We start from the raw sequence: 19,435 nt of genomic DNA, 5'->3' as shown, positions 1-19,435 counted from the left end.
TCCATTCACTGATATATAGGGAACAATTTAATGCCAATGATCCAATCGAAGGAGTCCGGTGGTAGGGAATGTTCAAGAAAATGCTGACCTGTATGACTTAACTTAGATATAGATGAGTAAGAAGACAGATTTTTAAATTTTTCAGATTTTACTTAAAAGTATACAAACATTAACTCAAGATAAAGACTTAACTGTAACACCTGAAACCATAACCATATAAAAGTTCTAGAAGAAGACATAGGAAAAACTCTTTTGGACTTTGGCTTAGGCAAAAAAAAAATTATGACTAGGTCCCCAAAAGCAAATATAGCAACAATAAAAATAAATAAGTAGAACTTAATTAAACTAAAAGACTTCTGCACCACAAAGGAAATACAGAGTAGAGAGACGTCCTATAGGATGGAAGGAAATATTCATGAAATAAACATCCAATGAAGTAGTAATATCCAGAATCTACAAAGAACTCAAGCAAATAAGCAAGAAAAACAAAGAACCCCATTGAAAAGCAGGCAAAAGACATGAGCAAGTTTCTGTTTTTTTCAAAAGAAGATATATAAATGGCCAACAAACATATGAAAAAATGCTCAATATCACTAATCATCAGAGAAATACAAATTAAAATCACCATGAAATACTGCATTACTCCTGTCAGAATGGCCATTATTAATAAGTCAAAAAACAATAGTCACTGGTGCAGTTGTGGTGAAAAGGGAAAGCTTAGACGCTGTTGGTAGAATGTAAAGAGGTTCCTCAAAGAGTAAAGTAGACCCACTACTGGGTATCTACACAAAGGGAAAAAAATCATTGTATCAAAAGGAGAACAGGGCTTGAATGTTTATTGTAGCACAATTCACAATTGCAAAGATATGGGATCAATTTAAGTGCCCATCAACTAATGAGTGCATAAAGAACATGTGGTTTGTGTATACATAAAGGCCATTGAGTACTACTCAGCCGCATAAACAATGAAATCATACCTTTTTGCAGCAACGTGGAAGGAGCTGGAGACCATTATCCTTTGTGAAATATCTCAAAAATGGAAAACAAATGTCACACATTCTCACTTATCAGTGAGAGATCTACGATAGGTATATATGGTCAAAAAGTGGTATAATGGACATTGGAAACTAAGAAAAGAGAAGGGTGGAGGAGGATGGGGGATTAAAAATTACCTATTGGGTACAACGCATACTACTCTGGTGATGAGTCAGTACACTTTAAGCTCTGAATTCACCACTATACAATTCATCCATGTAACAAAGAAACACTTGTACCCTCTATATCTATTAAATATACTTCAATTTTTTAAAAACTCAAAAAAAGGAGAAAGTATTGTTTTCATAGAAAAATATATTACACATGTATCTATCTACTCTCTGTATCTCTCTATATGTACATATGTGTACATGTGTATATATATATACACTCAGGACTGTGGTTTAGATGATTCTGTTCATATTTATGCAAGAGATAGACCATATTCTTCTGATTTACTAAATTCATAGTTCACATTTATCTCCAACTAATTTCCTTTCAAATATTCTACCCATGGGTGGTGCCTGTGGCTCAGTGAGTAGGGAGCTAGCCCCATATACCAAGTGTGTTGGGTTCAAAATCGGCCCAGCCCAAATGCAACAAAAAAATAGCTGGGTGTTGTGGCGGGTACCTGTAGTCACAGCTACTTGGGAGGTGAGGCAAGAGAATCGCTTAAGCCCAGGAGCTGGAGGTTACTGTGAGCTGTGATGGCACGACATTCTACACTGGGCGACAGCTTGAGACTCTGTCTCAAAAAAAAAAAAAAAGAGCGGCACCTGTGGCTTAGTGAGTAGGGCGCTGGCCTCGTATACTGAGGGTAGCAGGTTCAAACTCAGCCCCAGCCAAACTGCAACAACAACAAAAAATAGCTGGGCGTTGTGGCTGGAGGCTGACGCAAGAGATTCGCCTAAGCGCAAGAGCTGGAGGTTGCTGTGAGGTGTGATGCTGCAGCACTCTACCGAGGGCAACAAAATGAGACTCTGTCTCTAAAAAAAAAAAAAAATTCCACACATACACACAGAGATTTTGTTTTTATACCTGGTGGTGTCCAAGCAACAAATACGGAATCAGGCCCCATTACTGTGATATTATATGGAGGACGGATTTCTTCTGGTGTCCATAATGGTGTCTGCACAAAGTAATCATCACTAGTGCTGCTGCCACCTCCAGTTTTGGCTTCTAACTTGTAAAGGTATCTGTGTGGGTAAGGGAAAAATGAGATCAGGCAGGGCACAGGAGGCTTGAACAATGACTGTTGGTTTTTTTAATCCATTTCTTAGTCCTAAATTTGTGACCTATTGCAAATTATTTCCTCCCTGTCTTGACTTGATAGTTGTTCTAGCACAGGCAACATTGTCTCCAGATCATCACTATTTCAGCCACTCTCAACTTTATGTTTAACCAACTAGTAATTCTTAGTTTCTCTTGAAGATTTCACGAAAGTCTTGTAGTGTGCTGGTGGATTGTGGAGGATTTGAATTAATTTCCCCTGTTTTAAAGTGGATTGGAGTTCAGGGATATATGTTTAGAGGAAGATGTTTTTACACTGATCTGCTATTCTCTACAATAAAACTCAATTGATCTCTACTCTCTACAATAAAACATCTGTTGATGTAAGAGATAGTCTGTCTCTGCTGAGAAATGAATGGAAATGAATTGCAAATATGTGGAACTTTCTCCCCTGAAACTGCTCATCTCTGTATGTACTGGAGCAAGTAGAGAAAGCATTGTATGAGAAGAAATAGTTGTACAATGGTTTTGTTGTAGAAAAAAACACTTTAAATCTCTTTAATTGCTAGTTTAGAAATGCATGGTTTTTAAGATAATTTGATAATTTTTAAAGTTTAATACTTTGCCTCTTTTATTTGTTTAAAAATTCCCATTCTCTTATGTCAAATAAGAGACTATATTTTTTAGAAATATCATGTATTCTGAAGACTGAATGCTTTAGAGCTTTTGTCAGTTAGGGAATGCCTAACTAATGGGGAAATCAATGAAATAATTTAATAACTTTCATTGGAAAATATATTCACTTTTAACCCTGAAAGATATAACAATCTTACTGTATGATTGGTAAAGTTTTCTTTTAGTTTACCTGGTGTTGGGCTCCAGGTTTTTATCAGTGAAAGTCTGCTCCTCCCTTCTGCCCAGATGAACCAAGGTTCCATTACGACTCAATTGATACTGAGAAATGAGCCCATTGGGTTTTTCTGGCGGACTCCAATATAATTCCACCATTGTAGAATTGATGATAATGTGTCGAGGTGTCACCCAAACTCCTGGCAAAAATAATGCAATGTGGTTTTATTGTTAAGATAAAATAAACACCTTATGGAAAGTCACACCATCACCTCATGAAGTATGATATTTTTTACCTGTTGACAAAAACAAATCTCACTGTGAGGAACCCACATACATTTTATTTACTCTAGAGATGAAATACATAATTGCATGTACACTTTTTTCATTATTATTTCGACTATTTTACTTTTCTTTCTTCAACTTAATATGAGGGTACACATTTTTAGATTACATTGTTCTCACTTCCAGAATAAAGTTCCAGTTGTCAAAGAGCCCCTCACCCCGGGGGTGTGTATACACCCTCATAATGTGCACTTTAGGACTACTTTACTTTTGAATTGCCTTTAGAAAGTGAATGCCAGGCAACTAGTGGTGGAAAATTTCTCCATCTTGGCTGTCACTTGGACTGTAATTTAAATCAAGGCCTGGGAGACTATCTAGGGATTTCAAATTTTGATACTATTTACGTGGAATATGTGAAGTGAGTGTAATCTGGTATTTATCTGAACTCTACAATTCAACAGACAAGCATACTTTCCCTTTCCCTCTCAGGCTGGTGTTGTGCTTTCTTCCTTTTTCCTCCCTGGCTACTCCTCTGGCCTCATTTACTGGCTTCTCTTCCAAACCTCCTGGACCTCACAATGATGTGGGTGGTGCTCAGAGACCTAGGCTATTCCCCCCCCCAACAAATCCCTCTACTCTGCTTTCCTCTCCTCCATTGCCTGATTCTTTCCTCCTCTCTTATGTTCCAGCACTGACTTCCTAGGTGATCCTCATTCAGCCTCAGTTTAAAATATCATCTATACAGTGAATATTTGTAAGTGAATATCTCTAGATTAAAGTTCTGTCCTGGGCTTCAGACTTAAGAATCTAACCTACTCAATGCACAATTGCAAAGATCTGGAAACAACTCAAGTGCCATCCACCCATGAATGGATTACTAATATATATACCATGGAATACTATTCAGCCATAGAAAAGATGGAAACTTTACATCATTTGTATTTACCTGGATGGATTCCTAAGTAAAGTATCTCAAGAATGGAAAAGAAAGCATCCCATATACTAAGTATGTTAAAATAGTAAATCAACAACTACAGGCTGTTGATGGTATTGAGAAAAACAGAATCAAATTCAAGAAGGGGAACTAGGGGAGGGGGGTCAGTAAGTTCCCACCTAATGGGTATGATGTAAGGGTATATGGCACACTTCCTGGGTGAAGGACTCTACTGCAACTAGGAATTTACCTGACAAATGCAAACAATGTAAACTTAATTGTATGTACCCTCGGATTAATCAGAAATGAAAAAAAAAATAAAAAATTCCAACTACTTTCTTGACATCTCCCTTTGGATGACTAATTGTGTATCAAAAACTTAAAATATCTGGAACAGAACTCTTGGATATTCCTTCTACAATCTATGTATCTCCCAGTCCTGTCTATCTATCCATTTTCTTGGGCAAAATACACAAAAAGCTTTCCTGGAGGCATTCATGTTTTCTACTTCCAAATATAAGTATCATCAAGCCCTGCAGATTCTGGCTAGCTCTCTATATTTTTACTGCTGCCTCTCCTGGTCCAAGGCACATTTTTTGCTTCTCATGGACTCCTGTCATGGCCTCTAAACTGGTCTCCGTGTTTTAAATCTAGGCCTTCCTTGTTCTACTGGAATGTTTACAAAAGTGAATGCATAAGCCAACGCAAATGCTTTTGAGCTTATTCATACAATTCTAATTCCTTGTGATGATCTGTAGGATCCCACGTCTTTCTGTCTCTGGCCTACCAAGCACCATTCCTTCCATTATTTGAGAAAGTCCTGCCATGTCAGATTTTTTCCTGTTCCCAGAATGCTTCAAGTTCTGTCCTAACTTTGGGCTTAGGCACTTCCATTACATCTGCCTGGAGCACTTTTGCTCCTGACCACATGATATTTTTGCATTTTATTCCCACAGTTCAGTACCTTGTGTATCACCTGTTGGTAAGCCTTATTTGACTCTCCTTCCCTAACTCTAGCTAGAGCCCGATCTAAGATAGCCTAATCCAGATCCTCTTCATCAGATGCTCATTTCTGTTCCCCTCTTAACACTCATAACACCATAATCATCTTCTTTCCTTGACATCCTATTATTTTGTGTTGTTATGACTGCTCAGCACTGTGCTTTGATGTGAACTTTGTTCTGCACAGGCAGGGATCTTCTCTGGCTTATTTGTTCAGTGTATGCCTAAGATAGTGTAATGACTAAATGAATGAATAAATTTATTGTAAAGATATCTCCTGCAAAGAGCTCTCTAGGCTGTTCTAAGGAATGCAAGTTGACTAAGACATGGCCCATTCTTTCATGGAGTTTACACTTCTGTGTAAAAGATAAAATATACACACAAATAACTGTAGTTCAAGGTCAAATCTTCAAGTTCTCTTATAAATGAACAAACTTATTGATGGAGAACCTAGCAATGAGAGAGATCAATCCTACCAATTTATGCTGTCACCTAGTTATGCTCTGAATAGACAGAGCTTTAAAAAACTCATTTCAATATTAGGTTCCCTGTAACCTAATAATAGCTTTTGGGTGATTGTATCTTCTTTGTATGTTACTCTGTAAAGGAGAAGATTTTGACACTTTCAGAAGAAAAATTTTCAGGACAACCAAATGCTGCAATTTATTTAGGAGTTGTGGTCAGGAGAGCTTTCTGTGTTCTAGATGCTTGGAAAAATCTGTAAGTCACAGCCTACATTTATGTGTCTGTTTCTCTGCTGACGGCTACCAGATGACTCAACGTACCAGTTAGAGTTCTGAGTTAAACATGTTAATTCAATAGATAAAGGCTTAGTTCATAATTTCTTTCCTGCAGTTATATCTTTTTCACCTTGAAGGATGGATTAAAAATCACCAAGGTGCTAGAAAGGTTTAGTTTCCAGTTTGAACCAGGCAATAAAGCATGTGGAACTAGAGGAGCTAATGAATTCAAATGAAACAAAATTGGGGGTTTGTTTCATGGCAACGTTGAGTTTCATATTTATAAAGGCTGGCAAAGGCTTTGTTCAAGTTGGTAATAACCCTGTGTCAATTGGTTTGATGGGTAAGATGAGGTTCGAAGGTATACCTCACTAGTACGTGCTGCAATTTTACTTGCACAGTGATGGGGAGGGACATGGTTATCTTGGCAACTGCAAGAAATCTTCACTGCAGTAAGGCCCATCTTTGATGAAATGTCTTAATGAGTCCCAGGTGGTGAATTTGCTTCCTTCCTCCTGCCCTGGTTTTACACGTGCCACCAGTAAAACCCATTCTGTATAATAGAGGGGCAGAGTTAAGGCGTTCAGGGGAAAGAAATGGATAATAGTGAGGGAAGTAGATTGTGGCGGGATAATCTAGCTTGGAAGTTAATGTAGAGAAGGTCAGAAGTAAACCTTAGTGGGTCTTGACACAACGACTACCAGAATAAGAACATGTCTGCTGGATTTGTTTTAGGTGTACTTGAGTTTCATAGAATATTGCCCACTTTTTGTGTCCCTACAAATCTTCATTCCAGATCAAAATTCTCAACATAACTTGTGGTTTAGTTTTCTCTTGAAATCTGGTGATAGGAACCATTTTTTTGTTTTGTTTTGTTTTGTTTTCACTAGCTGAACCGTCAGAGATTTCAAGGACACCTTGGCTTCTGTATTGTTTACTATTTGTTAATTTATTCATTCAACATTCCACCCAACTTTGCGTCATCTTACACGTCAGGCACTATAGATGGGAGGAAAAGGATGTACTAACCTTATCCTTCAAAGTTCATGTGAACAAAGATGAGTAAATAAAAACTTACACACCAGGCTGACCCATGCTTTAGGAGAAGGAAGCACAGTGGCTGTTAGAGCCCTTGGAAAGGTTAACCTGGAGGGTGAGATGGGGATGGGCAGGAAGTAAACTGTCATAGGGAAAGATTTCTAGAAGGGGATCCATGTGAGCTACATTTGGAAAAAGCGTGAGTTCCCTGAGTGAGAGTGTAGGGAGAGGGTAACAGGCTGAAGGGACCACACAAAGTTCCAGAGATACAGGAAAGCCTGGTGGGCCTTTGACCCCAGCACAGCTGTGACATCGCATGGCACATGGGGAGGGCAGAGGTGTGATAGACTGGCAAATGTTGGAGCTTAAACGTATAGGGGTCTGTTTTGCTTTACTAAGGACATATAGATTTATGTCTTCCTGCATGAAAATCGTATTTTATGGAGGTGACTGTTATGAAATATGACTATTGCAGCAAAAGGGGGAAAGGAATTAGGATGGGGAATGTAAAGAAAAGGAACAATTCTGAGTGACGGGGAACCGAGTTATGAGAATCCAGAGTGACAGGGAACCTAGTTATGAGAATCCAGAATCTGAACTAAAACAGTGGCAGAAGGGATGGAAAGGAAGAACAAAATTTTAACAAGGCGTTAGTATTTAAAATTATGAGATTTTTATAAGGTATTGCATACTACAACCCAGAGAAAAGGGAAGGATTAAGAATGGTTTTAGGGGAGAGGCAGGTGACATTTGAGAGAGGGAAAGAGGAAAAAAAGCAAGTTAGGGAGTAGAGTGGGTGAGGTTAAGTGTTGAAATACTGAGGTTAAAGAATGCAGAAAACACCCAAATATAAACTTGTGGTCCACTGGTTTAAATAGGCTTTAAATCCATGAAGGAGGCCTGGATGAGTGCTTTGTATTTGGAAGCTCTCAGCTTTTGTCAGGAGATGAAGCCAGTACTTGAAAACTCCAAAGGAGCCTGTGGGTTATAAGTAGAGTAGAAAAGGACCTAGGGGAGTAAAAACAGTTGAAAGGAGGACAGAGAAAGAGGAATCTGGAAGAAAACTGAGAAAGATTGGTTTTCTTTTCCACATTATCAGTGCTAGAGGAAGCATGCCTGCAGTTTCCATGATTCATCTCTAAAATGAACTGGAGCCCACGGGGATGGCAGTAATTCTAAAAGCAGAGAGTAATAATCCAGTTCAAATGCTTCCCATTATTTGACTAAAGGTACACAATTTTCCGTGAGAATAAAATTAGAACTGTGTCTAACTTATCAATGAGGTTGTAATGTGTATTAATTTTTTTTTAGATTGTAAATGAGAGAAGCTCTGGTTGGCTATGAACAAATGCTTCTTTTGATTCTTTCCACATCCACTTAGGCAATCAAATATTAGGTCATCAAACTATGTCTGATTTACTTCAAAAATTGGCATTTTATAATTAGTTATATCTGGGCTAATAATCTAAAATGATATATTTGTTTCCACTTTACAGTAGAACAACAAAACTTAACATTACTGCTGATCGTTCCCATAAAATCTCTAAATATTCACACTACATTTGTTTTATATACAGGTTGTATACAAATGGTACTCGTACGACTGGAAAAATGGATCTGAGTTCAACGTGTTTCTTCTGCAGAGGAAAGCTCATTTAGTTTATTATATCTTTGCATAGTTATTAGTGTTGAGTAAACGGGCATAAGTTAAAAAAAAAGAAATCAAAGACAAATTTCTCACATCACACTCCCCTGCACTGCTGAAAGCTATACTTTTTAAGTCAAAAATATTAGCCCTTTTAAGAAATTTTGTTGGGGAAAGTGGGAAAATAGATTCATATTTTCAATGCCTTTAAATATATGGATTTGGTACAGTAAACAGGAAGAAGAGCCCCTGTTATTTCATCAGGTTTGAGTTTCAGCCAAAACTGGTTGATAGATCCTTCAGAAATTACCCATTATCATCAAAGTATCCATTTGATAGTTTACCTTTCCAAAAAATCCACTGCTGGTTTCTTCCTTTCAAAGGAACACTAAGCTTTTTGACGTGAAACATTCTTTATATAGAAAACATCATTAGTGAGTTCCTGGGGAGGAGCCATATGCCCCATATGTGGAATTTTCCATTTTATTCCCCATTTACTGGTAGGAAGTTCAGGTCTAATATCCTGAGGTATAACAATCCCTTTCATTAGAAGAGTAATGGACAAAGATTTCAGAATTCCAAGTAGAATTAACACTCTATTTCTGTTTAGACACTTAAACCTCAGTTTCCCCCATGAGAAACAGGGTGAGAATTAAGACTAAAAAATAATTACTAGCATGAGCTACTTATTTCTTTTGAAGGTAATGACACGACACATCCCAATTCCCAAGCCACAGGTCACCATTGTTATCAGCTGAGTGTGTATACTTTCAGATTTTTTTCTGTTCATTTATTTATTTGCCATTAGAAACAAATGTCATTTCTTAGCATGCTTTTATACATAAAATATATTAATAATTACAATACACTACAATAGCCCTACAATTTCCTCTTTATATGAACAGATCATTTCATTCTCTTAAGCTGATGCATAGCTCTACAATATGAGTATCTGAATTTATTTAGCAATTCCCCTACTTCTGAACATTTAAATTATTCCCAACATTTTGCTATTAAATGACCAAAAAACATCTTCAATAAATATCTTAGAACATGCCTCCTTAAATAGTGTAGAATAGTTTCTGGCAAAAATAATGAGAATAAGGCTGCTGTGTGTTATGGGGAATTAACAACTTTAATTTAATAGACATTGCCAATTTTTCTTCTAAGGTAGTGGTCCCACTCTACATTCCTGCATATTGTGTTTGATTGCATATCTCCTCCATTTATTTGTTTGTTAAAAATCCTTATTTTTTTTGTGATCCATCCCAGAAGTCATGTGTCCAGAAAGCCTTTCTCGATGTGGATGATTGACTGTAAACTTTCCTTCTTCAGATCAACCTACGCATTCTGCTCATTTATTCTTTCTTACCATCACCCCTCAGATTTTCTCTCTTCTTATAAAGTCTGCTTCTTCTCCTATTACTTCTAATTGATTGTAAGTTCTTGTGGGCAAAACTTATTTTAATCCACTTCAGCAGTGAGCATATATATATGATGGTTTAGAAATATTTGCTTAACTTTTGAGTTTTGGTGAATTTCATATCCAAATGTGCAATAATTTTTTTTTCCACATAAAAGCAAATCTAAAAGGGCTAAGGAACTAATAGAAAACTTACCCCCACGGAAGACTATATACAGTTTAACCAAGCCTGAAGGATGAGAACTTAGAATACAGTTTTATTTTGTACTATCAAAGGCGTTGATAGAGTTTAGTTCAAAATGCCACATAAAAACTTCTTCTCCCAAATCATGTATATTATATTATTCATTATATTAATGAAATATTTTTTCATTACCTTCCGGGGCTGCCTGCAGTGTCTGACCTAGAAAAGGCTCGCTGGAAGTACATCCAGCAGATGTACAAGCTGCAAGTGTGAAGCTGTAGTTGGTGTATGGCTGGAGACCTAGGAAGAGCAAGCACGAAAGAAATCAAATACATCTCCAGAGGATTATTTATTATCAATTAAGCACCAGAAATAACATGCGGAGATATAGATAGAATGGCCAAAACATTTAACAGCACTCTTTAAAATGCTCTCTAAAGAAAGTATGAACTTCATAAGAGGTTAAGTACCTGGATTGAGAGAAATTTCATTTATCACTGATAAAATAATACATTGTCAGCCTTAGAAAAGATCTTAACCTTTATGTCATCCACCCACCCTCCTCCTCTCTCCCCTACAGGAGATGTCCTTGAAGAGGCTGTCCTGCCTGGCGATCAGAGGCTCCGTCTCCCAAAGAGCCCATCCCCTCATCCCATCTCCCATCTAGAGAGCTCTAGAGTTCTCCTTATTTTGTTTGAAAGTCCTTCCTTGCAGGGTGGTGAAATCTTTCTATTGCTTTCAGCCCTGGGGATATATAGAACAAATCTAATTTCTTTTTCACATGACAGTTCTCCAAATATTTGTAGACAGTTATCAAATCCCCCTTGAGTGCTCTCTTCTCCAAGCTAACCATCCCAGTTTCTGCAACGGCTTCTTATGTGAACAGGGGCAATAATAATAATAATAAGAATGTTAATAAAAAGAAGGTTAGATGCAATATTTTCTAGTCCCAAGCCATATTCAGCTCATAGTAACACCAACCAACACTTTTTCCCTAAGCTTTGCATTTGTTCCCCATATGTGCCCATAATGTACCATTTTACATTTTGAGGGAGTATGTGGGTTTAGTCTTCACACATATATTGAAGCTAATTTGATGAAAAGATGGTGCCTTTTACTTCTTTTGCATTTGGAATATGATGCAGCACAGTAACTACTCAATAAGTTTTCAGAGGGAAAAAAGAAGGACTTACTGCATTTATTTTATACAAGAGAAGTTGTATATTGTTAGATTTCACCATTCCATGCATGGTTGGTGACCTTGGAAAAGTTGCTAAGCTTCCTTTTGCCTTGGTCTGTTGATCTGTAAAATGGGGAATCATTATAGCATCTAGCATATATGAGAAGACGGAATGGAATGCCCAGAGTAGTATTTCATTTGAGCAGATGCAATTTTAAAACTCCCCAGCATTCAACTTTGAGGCTTGCATATATCTCTTCTTTTGATTCTTGGGAAAGTGCAAACTTTGCCAAAATTTTCTTTTAAAAAATTATTTTTAAATAATAGGGCTTAGCCTCTATGTCAAATAATTGGGCTAAGTTTTAGCATGGATCCAATCATTACTATCCTTACTTTTCATGTCTTTTGAGCTACAGTTTCCCATATTTTGTTCCTTAGGCGGGGCAACTCTTTCTCTAGAGATATTCTTGCATCATCTCGTCAGTCTATGCAGATTTCTGCTCAAACGTGACATTTTTAAAGATTTTGACCACTCTATCTGAATAATAGATCCAGCCCTTTTTAGACGCTCAAATAGTTTTCTCCTTTCAAAGCCATGAACATGCTCTGATGTTTTATTATATGTGTATCTGTTATTTATCTCCCCTTCTATAATGAGCAAGAATATCGTTTTGTCTGCTGCTGTCTTTTTTGAATAGCGACAGACATAGACTATCTGCTGGTTAAATGAATGAAAAAAATTAATGATCTGGTTCATTTGGAACTGGAGGCGTAGTCTGGGTTCTCTGAAAAAGCAAATACCGTGTGCAGTTGTAACTGCTCCAGGATTCAGCCTCAGAGCCCTTTGTGTTTTCTTATCAATTTAGTGATAAGATGCAGGTACTTATTTGATTATAATCTTCCATTTGGTGGCTATGGAGGATTTACATAATTTTGATGTTCACTTGATTTACAGATGAGGAATATGACTGAAGATCTAAGTCATCCCCATGTCACATAGGTTTGATACAAACTTATGGGGAAATGCTAAGATTATAAAATATAGAGCTCAAAAGAAAATAGAAGTTTCAACAATGAAAATCAGAGGTTGCAATGGCAAATTTACTCAGCTTCATGAAGTCCCCACCTTTATTCCCACTGTTGAAGAAAAGAATCTTAACCAGTATAACACCATTTCATCTGAATGCCTTATTTTCTCGCTAGAATATAAGCCCTTTGAGAGTAGGAATGGTGTCTATGGGTGGTCTTATTGGGTCATATTTTCCTATTGTAATTATTTTAGGTATTCAGTGTTGGTTAAACATTGTGTGAAGAAGAGTAAGCCAAAGCACTGCATGAGGTTTGCAGGGCTGTGAGGCCCTGATATCTGTCACAGTGTAACCTGACAAAATAGGTCCATCTCTTAATTCCTTAGGTATCTCTACCCACAGCATCTATTTCATAAGTTGGAGATTCTTCTCTGGTTGCAGAATATGAATAAAATAATAGCAAATATTAATGTCATTTGAAAGCACTAAATAGTTCCTAGATTTTTTTTTTCCTGAGTGCCAGATATAGGCAAGGCTGATAAAAGTAAAGAGATATTTGATTTTTTTCTGGAATATTCTGGCAAAAAAAAAATGGCCTCAACTCTATTCCTCCGTTTGTGTTCTGGCTGGTCTGATTCAGACGTGCAGTGACTGATGAAGAAAATTTTAGGGTGGTTATCAGGAAAGAAAAGAAAATACATCATCACTGCAGAGGTATACCAAGGTTTATTAAAAGATTAAGGGTATTTGTAGTGAGGATAGTTGTAAAAAGAAAAATTAGTGCATATAAAACAGAAATCGTTATTTCTTGGGTGGTGCCTGTAGCTCAGTGAGTGGGGTGCTGGTCACATACACAGAGGCTGGTGGGTTCGAACCCAGCCCAGGCCAGTTAAAACAATGACAACTGCAACAACAATAACAATAACAAAATAGCCAGGCGTTATGGCAGACACCTGTAGTCCCAACTACTTGAGAGGCTGAGGCAAGATAATTGCTTAAGCCCAAGAGTTTGAGGTTGCTGTGAGCTATAATGCCACATCACTCTAACCAGTGTGACACCTTGAGACTCTGTCTCAAAAAAAAGAAATTATTATTTCTTTACACAACCTTTCTGCAGTGAGTTGAGTGTGCTCCACTTTACATACAGTCTAGAACTCCAGAAGCAGCTGTGTGGAGACAGCACAACAGTAAAGCAGGTACGGTAGGGGGCAGGGGAGGTCCAGCCTTTTTCTTTTCTAACGCACTTGGAAGAATAAGAATTGTATGGATGTCTAAGTTGCATGGGGTAAGTACACTCGCATAGTACGAGGCCAGGTGGTGGACAGAATGTTTCTTATGCAACTACTGGTTACTGGAATTGGGAAGGGTTAGAGAACTCAGCCCTGAGCAGAAAATCTTGGTTGAGAAGTCAGAGGTGGTCACACATATTACCACATCAAGAGCTAAAAGGGTGCAAGGAGAAAAGGAGACAAAGAAAATCAGCAGATGGAGAATGTGGCTCCCCTGGGGCCGCCAGGCCTTCTAGATCCCTGAGTGTGGCCTTTTGACTAAATAAAAATTGTATATAACGAATTGTTTAATTAATGGTGCAGCAGAGAAAGATGAAGCTTTTCTTGACCCCCTTGGTGCTTAGAAAAGAATAATCTTGATGCCAGAAGGCTCTAGGTTCCCCACCTACACTTTGTCTTCAAGAGCTGTGTCTGTCCCCCAAATGTGAGGCCAATGTAAAGGACCATGTGGGCAAAAGGTGGAAACAATCAAGGCTCATGTCAAGTTTGCCAGTCTGTCACAGCTGCCATCTTGACCTTCCACAGTCTATTCCTGCTTTTCTGTAAGTAACAAAACTCACATAATCCTTGGAGGAACCATTCGTTTGGCCACTCCTGGGCTTTGTGCTTTATTTAGCATTGACACCAGCTGGCTGAGGCATGTACATACAAGCCAGGCTGGGACATGGCCACGCGTTCCCTTACATGTTGGCAGTTCAGGAGTGAGTGTGTGACATAATTCAGGCCAATGAAATCTAGACTTAGGTCCAGAACTTTATTGAACTGCTAGTAGTTCCTATTTTACTATATAGAGCTTGATAATGGAGCACAACGCAGAGGTAAGAATTGAGTCCTGGGAACTTCATCTGGTAGCCTTGAATGAGCCATGCCTAAAGCCACACAACTGATTCTTTTTTTTTTTTTTTTTTATTTTGGCCGGGGCTAGGTTTGAACCCGCCACCTCTGGCATATGGGACCGGAGCCCTACTCCTTGAGCCACAGGCGCCACCTGCACACAACTGATTCTTTATTCTCATGAGACAATAAATGCCCAGCTTCTAAGTGTGTGTTTGCAAGATAAAGTGTTCTACATAACACTGTTCTTAAAATTACAATTAATGTCACATGGTTACAAACAGGTTTAGGATCTTGTATGTTACATGTTAGAACCACAGGCAGCAAGTATTACTTTGTCCCAGGTAGAAAGAGTTACAAGACTACGGGAGGGAGAATTAGCAACAACATGAACAATGTTATGCATGTATTTATGAAGAAGTCTTACCTTCAATCACACCAGAACAGGATTTACTATTCCTGCATCATAGGTAGGGAAACTGAGGCTCAAAGAACTAAACATTCCTACAGTGAATGAGTGGGCAGGTGGGGGTAGTGACAAAACCATGACTTGACGCTAAATCAATGCTCTTCTACCACACAAGATCTACGGTTAAAGACACGGAAATGACTCAACGGTTATCTTCCCTCTGAAGATTATGCTGCATTTTAAAGATATAAAAATGGTAGAAACCATCACTGCTGCTCTTTTTAAAACTTAATATAATTTTTATCTTTTAATTTTTTTATTGTTAAATCATAGCTGTGTACATTAGTGCAATCAAGGGGTACAATGTGCTGGTTCATATACAATCTGAAATAGTCTCATCAAACTGTTCAACGTAGCCTTCATGGCATTTTCTTAGTTATTGTATGTAGACCCTGCTATGGAGCTAAATTATAGCTTTCACATGAAGGCTATAACCCAACTATAGCACAAGACTATGAGGAAAGGGCCAGGTGAAACTTAATATTATTTTTAATTGACATGTCACAGTTATATACATTACAGCTACTCTTGAAGTAAACACATTATGGTAAAAACCTTAGTTCAGCTACCAAATCAGTACAAAAATGAGAAATGTATTGATTTTTAAAATTTAATTTTTATTCATATGTCCAAGTGCGATTTTGCTACATTGATATATCACATGTGATGAAGTCATATTTTTAAGTTTATCTATCACTGGAGCAGTGCACATTGTACCCACCAAGAAACATACCATTATGCACCTGCCTCGAATTCCCGACCCCCCTCTGCCTCTCCAGTATTCCACACGGTGCTTTCACGTGAACGCATTATTTAGCTTCCACTTAGAAGTCGTATTGTCTTTCTGTGTCTGAGTTGTTTCCTTTTAGTTAATGGCCTCCAGTTCCACCCATGTTGCTTCAGAAGACATGATTTCATTCTTTTTTTTTTATGGCTGAATAGTATTCTTTTCTGTACATTTTCTGTACACTCTTCTTCTTACGGACACTGAGGTTGTTTCCATATATTTGCTATTATGAATAGTGCTGGAATAACATAGACATCAGGTATCTTTTTTGTGTGTTGATTTCTTTTTGTTTGGGTAGATAGACAATAGTGATTGCTAAGTCATGTGACAGTTCTGCATTTAATTCTTTTAGAATTCTCCAAATGTTTTCCATAGATGTTGTACTAATTTACATTTCCAAGAATAGTTTCTAAGAATTCCCTTTTAGAGAGAAGGGAACTGCCCACCAACATATGTTATTTTTGGTTGTTGTAACTGTAACCACTCTGATTGGTGTAAGATGCTAGCTCATTGTGGTTTTAATTTGCGTTTCTCTGATGATTAATGATGTTGAACATTTTTTTCAGAAGCATTGTGAATATTTGTCTTCTATTGAAAAATGTATATTCATATCCTTAGCTCATCAGCAAATAGGGATAATTGGTCTTCCTTTTTTCCAATTCGAATGTCCTTTCATTTTTTTCTCTTGTCTGATTGCTCCGGTAAGAATTTCAAGTACTATGTTGAATAAGAATGTTAAAAGTGGGTTTCGTTGTCTTGCTCCAGTTCTTAGAGGGAATGCTTTCAACTTTTCCCCATTAAATATGATGTTGGCTGTGGGTATGTTGTATATGGCCTTTATTATTTATGTCCTTCCTATGTCTGTTTTAAGGACTTTTATCATGAAGGAATGATTACTTTTATCAAGTGCTTTTTCTGCATGTATTGAGATGATCATTTGTTTTTTGTTTTTAATTATGTTTAAGTCATGTATGTATTGATTTGTCCATGTTAAACTATCCTTGCATCCCTGGTCTAAAACCCACTTGATCATGTTGCATTATCCTTTTGTTGTGCTGTTGGATTCAGTTTCCTACTATTTTGTTGAGGACCTTTGTATCTATGTTTTTCAGGAATATTGGTCCGTAGTTTTTTGTTTTGTCCTTGTCTTATTTTGGTATTAGGGTGATACTGGCCTTGTTGAATTAGGGAACATTCCCTCCAGCTTTTTTTCCCTGCAACAGTTTCAGCAAGATTGGTATTATTGATAATTCTTCTTTATACATTTGGTAGAATTCGGCTGTGAATCCATCTGCTCCTGAAAGCTTTTAGGTTGGGAGTTTTTTAAATTACTGATCCAATCTCACTATTAATCTCATTATTAATCTGCTCAGGATTTCTATTTCTTCCTGGTTCCATCTTGGGAGGTTGAACGTTTCCAGGAATTTATCATGTTCTCTAGGTTTTCTAGATTGCCAGCATATAGTTGTTCAAAATGGTCTCAAGTGATCTTTTATTTCTCTGTGGTATCAGTTTTAATGTCTATTTTTTCTTTTCTGCTTTTGTTAGTTTAGAACCTCTCTCTTCCTTTTTTGGTTAGTCTAGTTAGTGGTTTACCATTTTTAAAAATCTTTTCAAAAAATCAACTTTTCATTTTGTTGATCCTTTGGATTATATTTTTGTTCACTATTTTATTCAGTTCTGTGCTGATCTTTGTTAATTCTTTTCTTTTTCTAATTTGGGATTTGGTTTGTTCTTGTATTTCTATTTCTTTGAGAAGCTACATCAGATCATTAATTTGTGATCTTTATAGTTTTTTAATACAGTTATTTAATACTATAAACTTCCCTCAAAGCACTTCTTTTTCTATATCCCATAGATTTTTTTGTATTGTGTTCACATTTTATGCATTTCAAAAACATTTTTGTTTTTGTTTAAATGTGTTTGTTGACCAAGAGATTATTCTTGGGCATGTTGTTTTATTTCCATGTATTTATATAGTTTCTGAATTTCCTCTTTAAACTGATTTCTAGCTTTATTCCACTGAAGTCTGAGAAGATATTTAATATAATTTTGATTTTTTAAATTTTTTTCAGAATTGTTTTGTGTGCTAACATGTGGTTTATCATGGAGAATGTTCCTAGTGCTACTGGAAACAATGTATATTCTTTAGTTGTTGGGTAGAATGTTCTGTAAATATCTGTTAAGTTCATTTGGTTTAAAGTCTAAGTTAAGTCTAATGTTTCTTTACTGATTTTCTGTCTTGATGATCTCTCTTGTGCAGTGTTTTTCAACTTTTTTATCTCACAGGACACTTGAACATATAGTTAAACTTCTGCAGCACACTTAAATTATGTTGATCAAAGAAAAAGAATAACAAAAAGAATATACTTATTGTGCTTTGAACTTCTTTCAAAATAATTTAATTAATGATCATTTAGAAGTTTTGCAGAACACCTAAGATCCTTTCACAGTACACTAGTGTACCATGGCACTCTGGTTAAAAATCACTGCTCTAGTGCTGTGAGTGAAGTTTTGAAGTCTCCCACTATTAATGTTTTACTGTTTATCTCTTTCTTGAGATCTGGAAATATTTGTTTTGTGTAACTGGATGCTCTGATTTAGGTGCCTATATCTTCAGAATTGTTATATCCTTTTACTGAATTGATCCCTTTATCATTATGTTAATATAATGACCTTTCTCTCTCGCTTTTTTTTTTTTTTTTTGAGGCAGAGCCTCAAGCTGTTGCCCTGGGTAGAGTACCATGGCATCAAAGCTCACATCAACCTCCAACTCCTGGGCTCAAGTCGTTCTCTCGCCTCAGCCTCCCAAGTAGCTGGGACTACAGGCACCTGCCACAGTGCCCAGCTATTTTTTTTGGTTGCAAGCATCATTGTTGTTTGGCAGGCCTGGGCTGGGAACCCGCCAGTTCAGGTGTATGTGGCTGGCACCTTAGCTTCTTGAGCCATAGGTACCGAACCACCTTTCTTTTTCTTTCTTTCTTTTTTTTTTTTTTTTTTTTTTACTGTTTTTGATTTAAAGTCTATTTCATCTGATATAGAAGTAGGCACTTCCTCTTGCTTTTGGATTCTGCTTGTGTGAAATTTATTTTTTTATCCTTTTACTTTTACTCTGTATGAGGTCAGACAATTAAGTCTGCAAACTCATCCTAGAAAAAGTGCCTCATTACTGAATATTACTATGGTCACCTTCAAAGTACTCCCCTTGGGAAGCTACACACCAATGTCAGTCCCTAGTTCACACTTCAAAGCATTTTTTTCTAGGATGAGTTCAAAAATTTTATTGTTTGAGTTTGTATGATGACAACTCTGTTGGCCATTTCAGAAAAAGAGTTCAAAATCGCTTTGATTACTGATAAGTTTTTTGCGTTATTTAGTCTCAGGCTTCTTGAAAACATTCATTCTTTTTTCTTTTCTATTCTTTCTTTTTTAAATTTAACTTTTAATTTAAATCATAACTGTATATGTTTATGGGGCACAATG

General features: G+C 37.0%; 1 protein-coding gene across 1 annotated transcript in view; it reads right to left on the bottom strand.

Moving 5' to 3' along the window:
- Positions 1–19,435, bottom strand: part of USH2A (usherin) — an 868,259-nt gene that overhangs the window by 116,012 nt on the left and 732,812 nt on the right. The window contains exons 56-58 of the mRNA XM_053607912.1: positions 10,558–10,665; positions 3,131–3,314; positions 2,074–2,231 (exon numbers count right to left, since the gene is read on the bottom strand). Coding sequence (XP_053463887.1) covers positions 2,074–2,231; positions 3,131–3,314; positions 10,558–10,665 — 450 coding nt within the window. The remainder of the gene's footprint in view (positions 1–2,073; positions 2,232–3,130; positions 3,315–10,557; positions 10,666–19,435) is intronic.

Source organism: Nycticebus coucang, chromosome 10 (assembly GCF_027406575.1).
Source record: "Nycticebus coucang isolate mNycCou1 chromosome 10, mNycCou1.pri, whole genome shotgun sequence".
NCBI lineage: Eukaryota > Metazoa > Chordata > Mammalia > Primates > Lorisidae > Nycticebus > Nycticebus coucang.
Note: the sequence above shows the minus strand (reverse complement) of the source record. Positions and strands in the feature narration are given on the sequence as shown.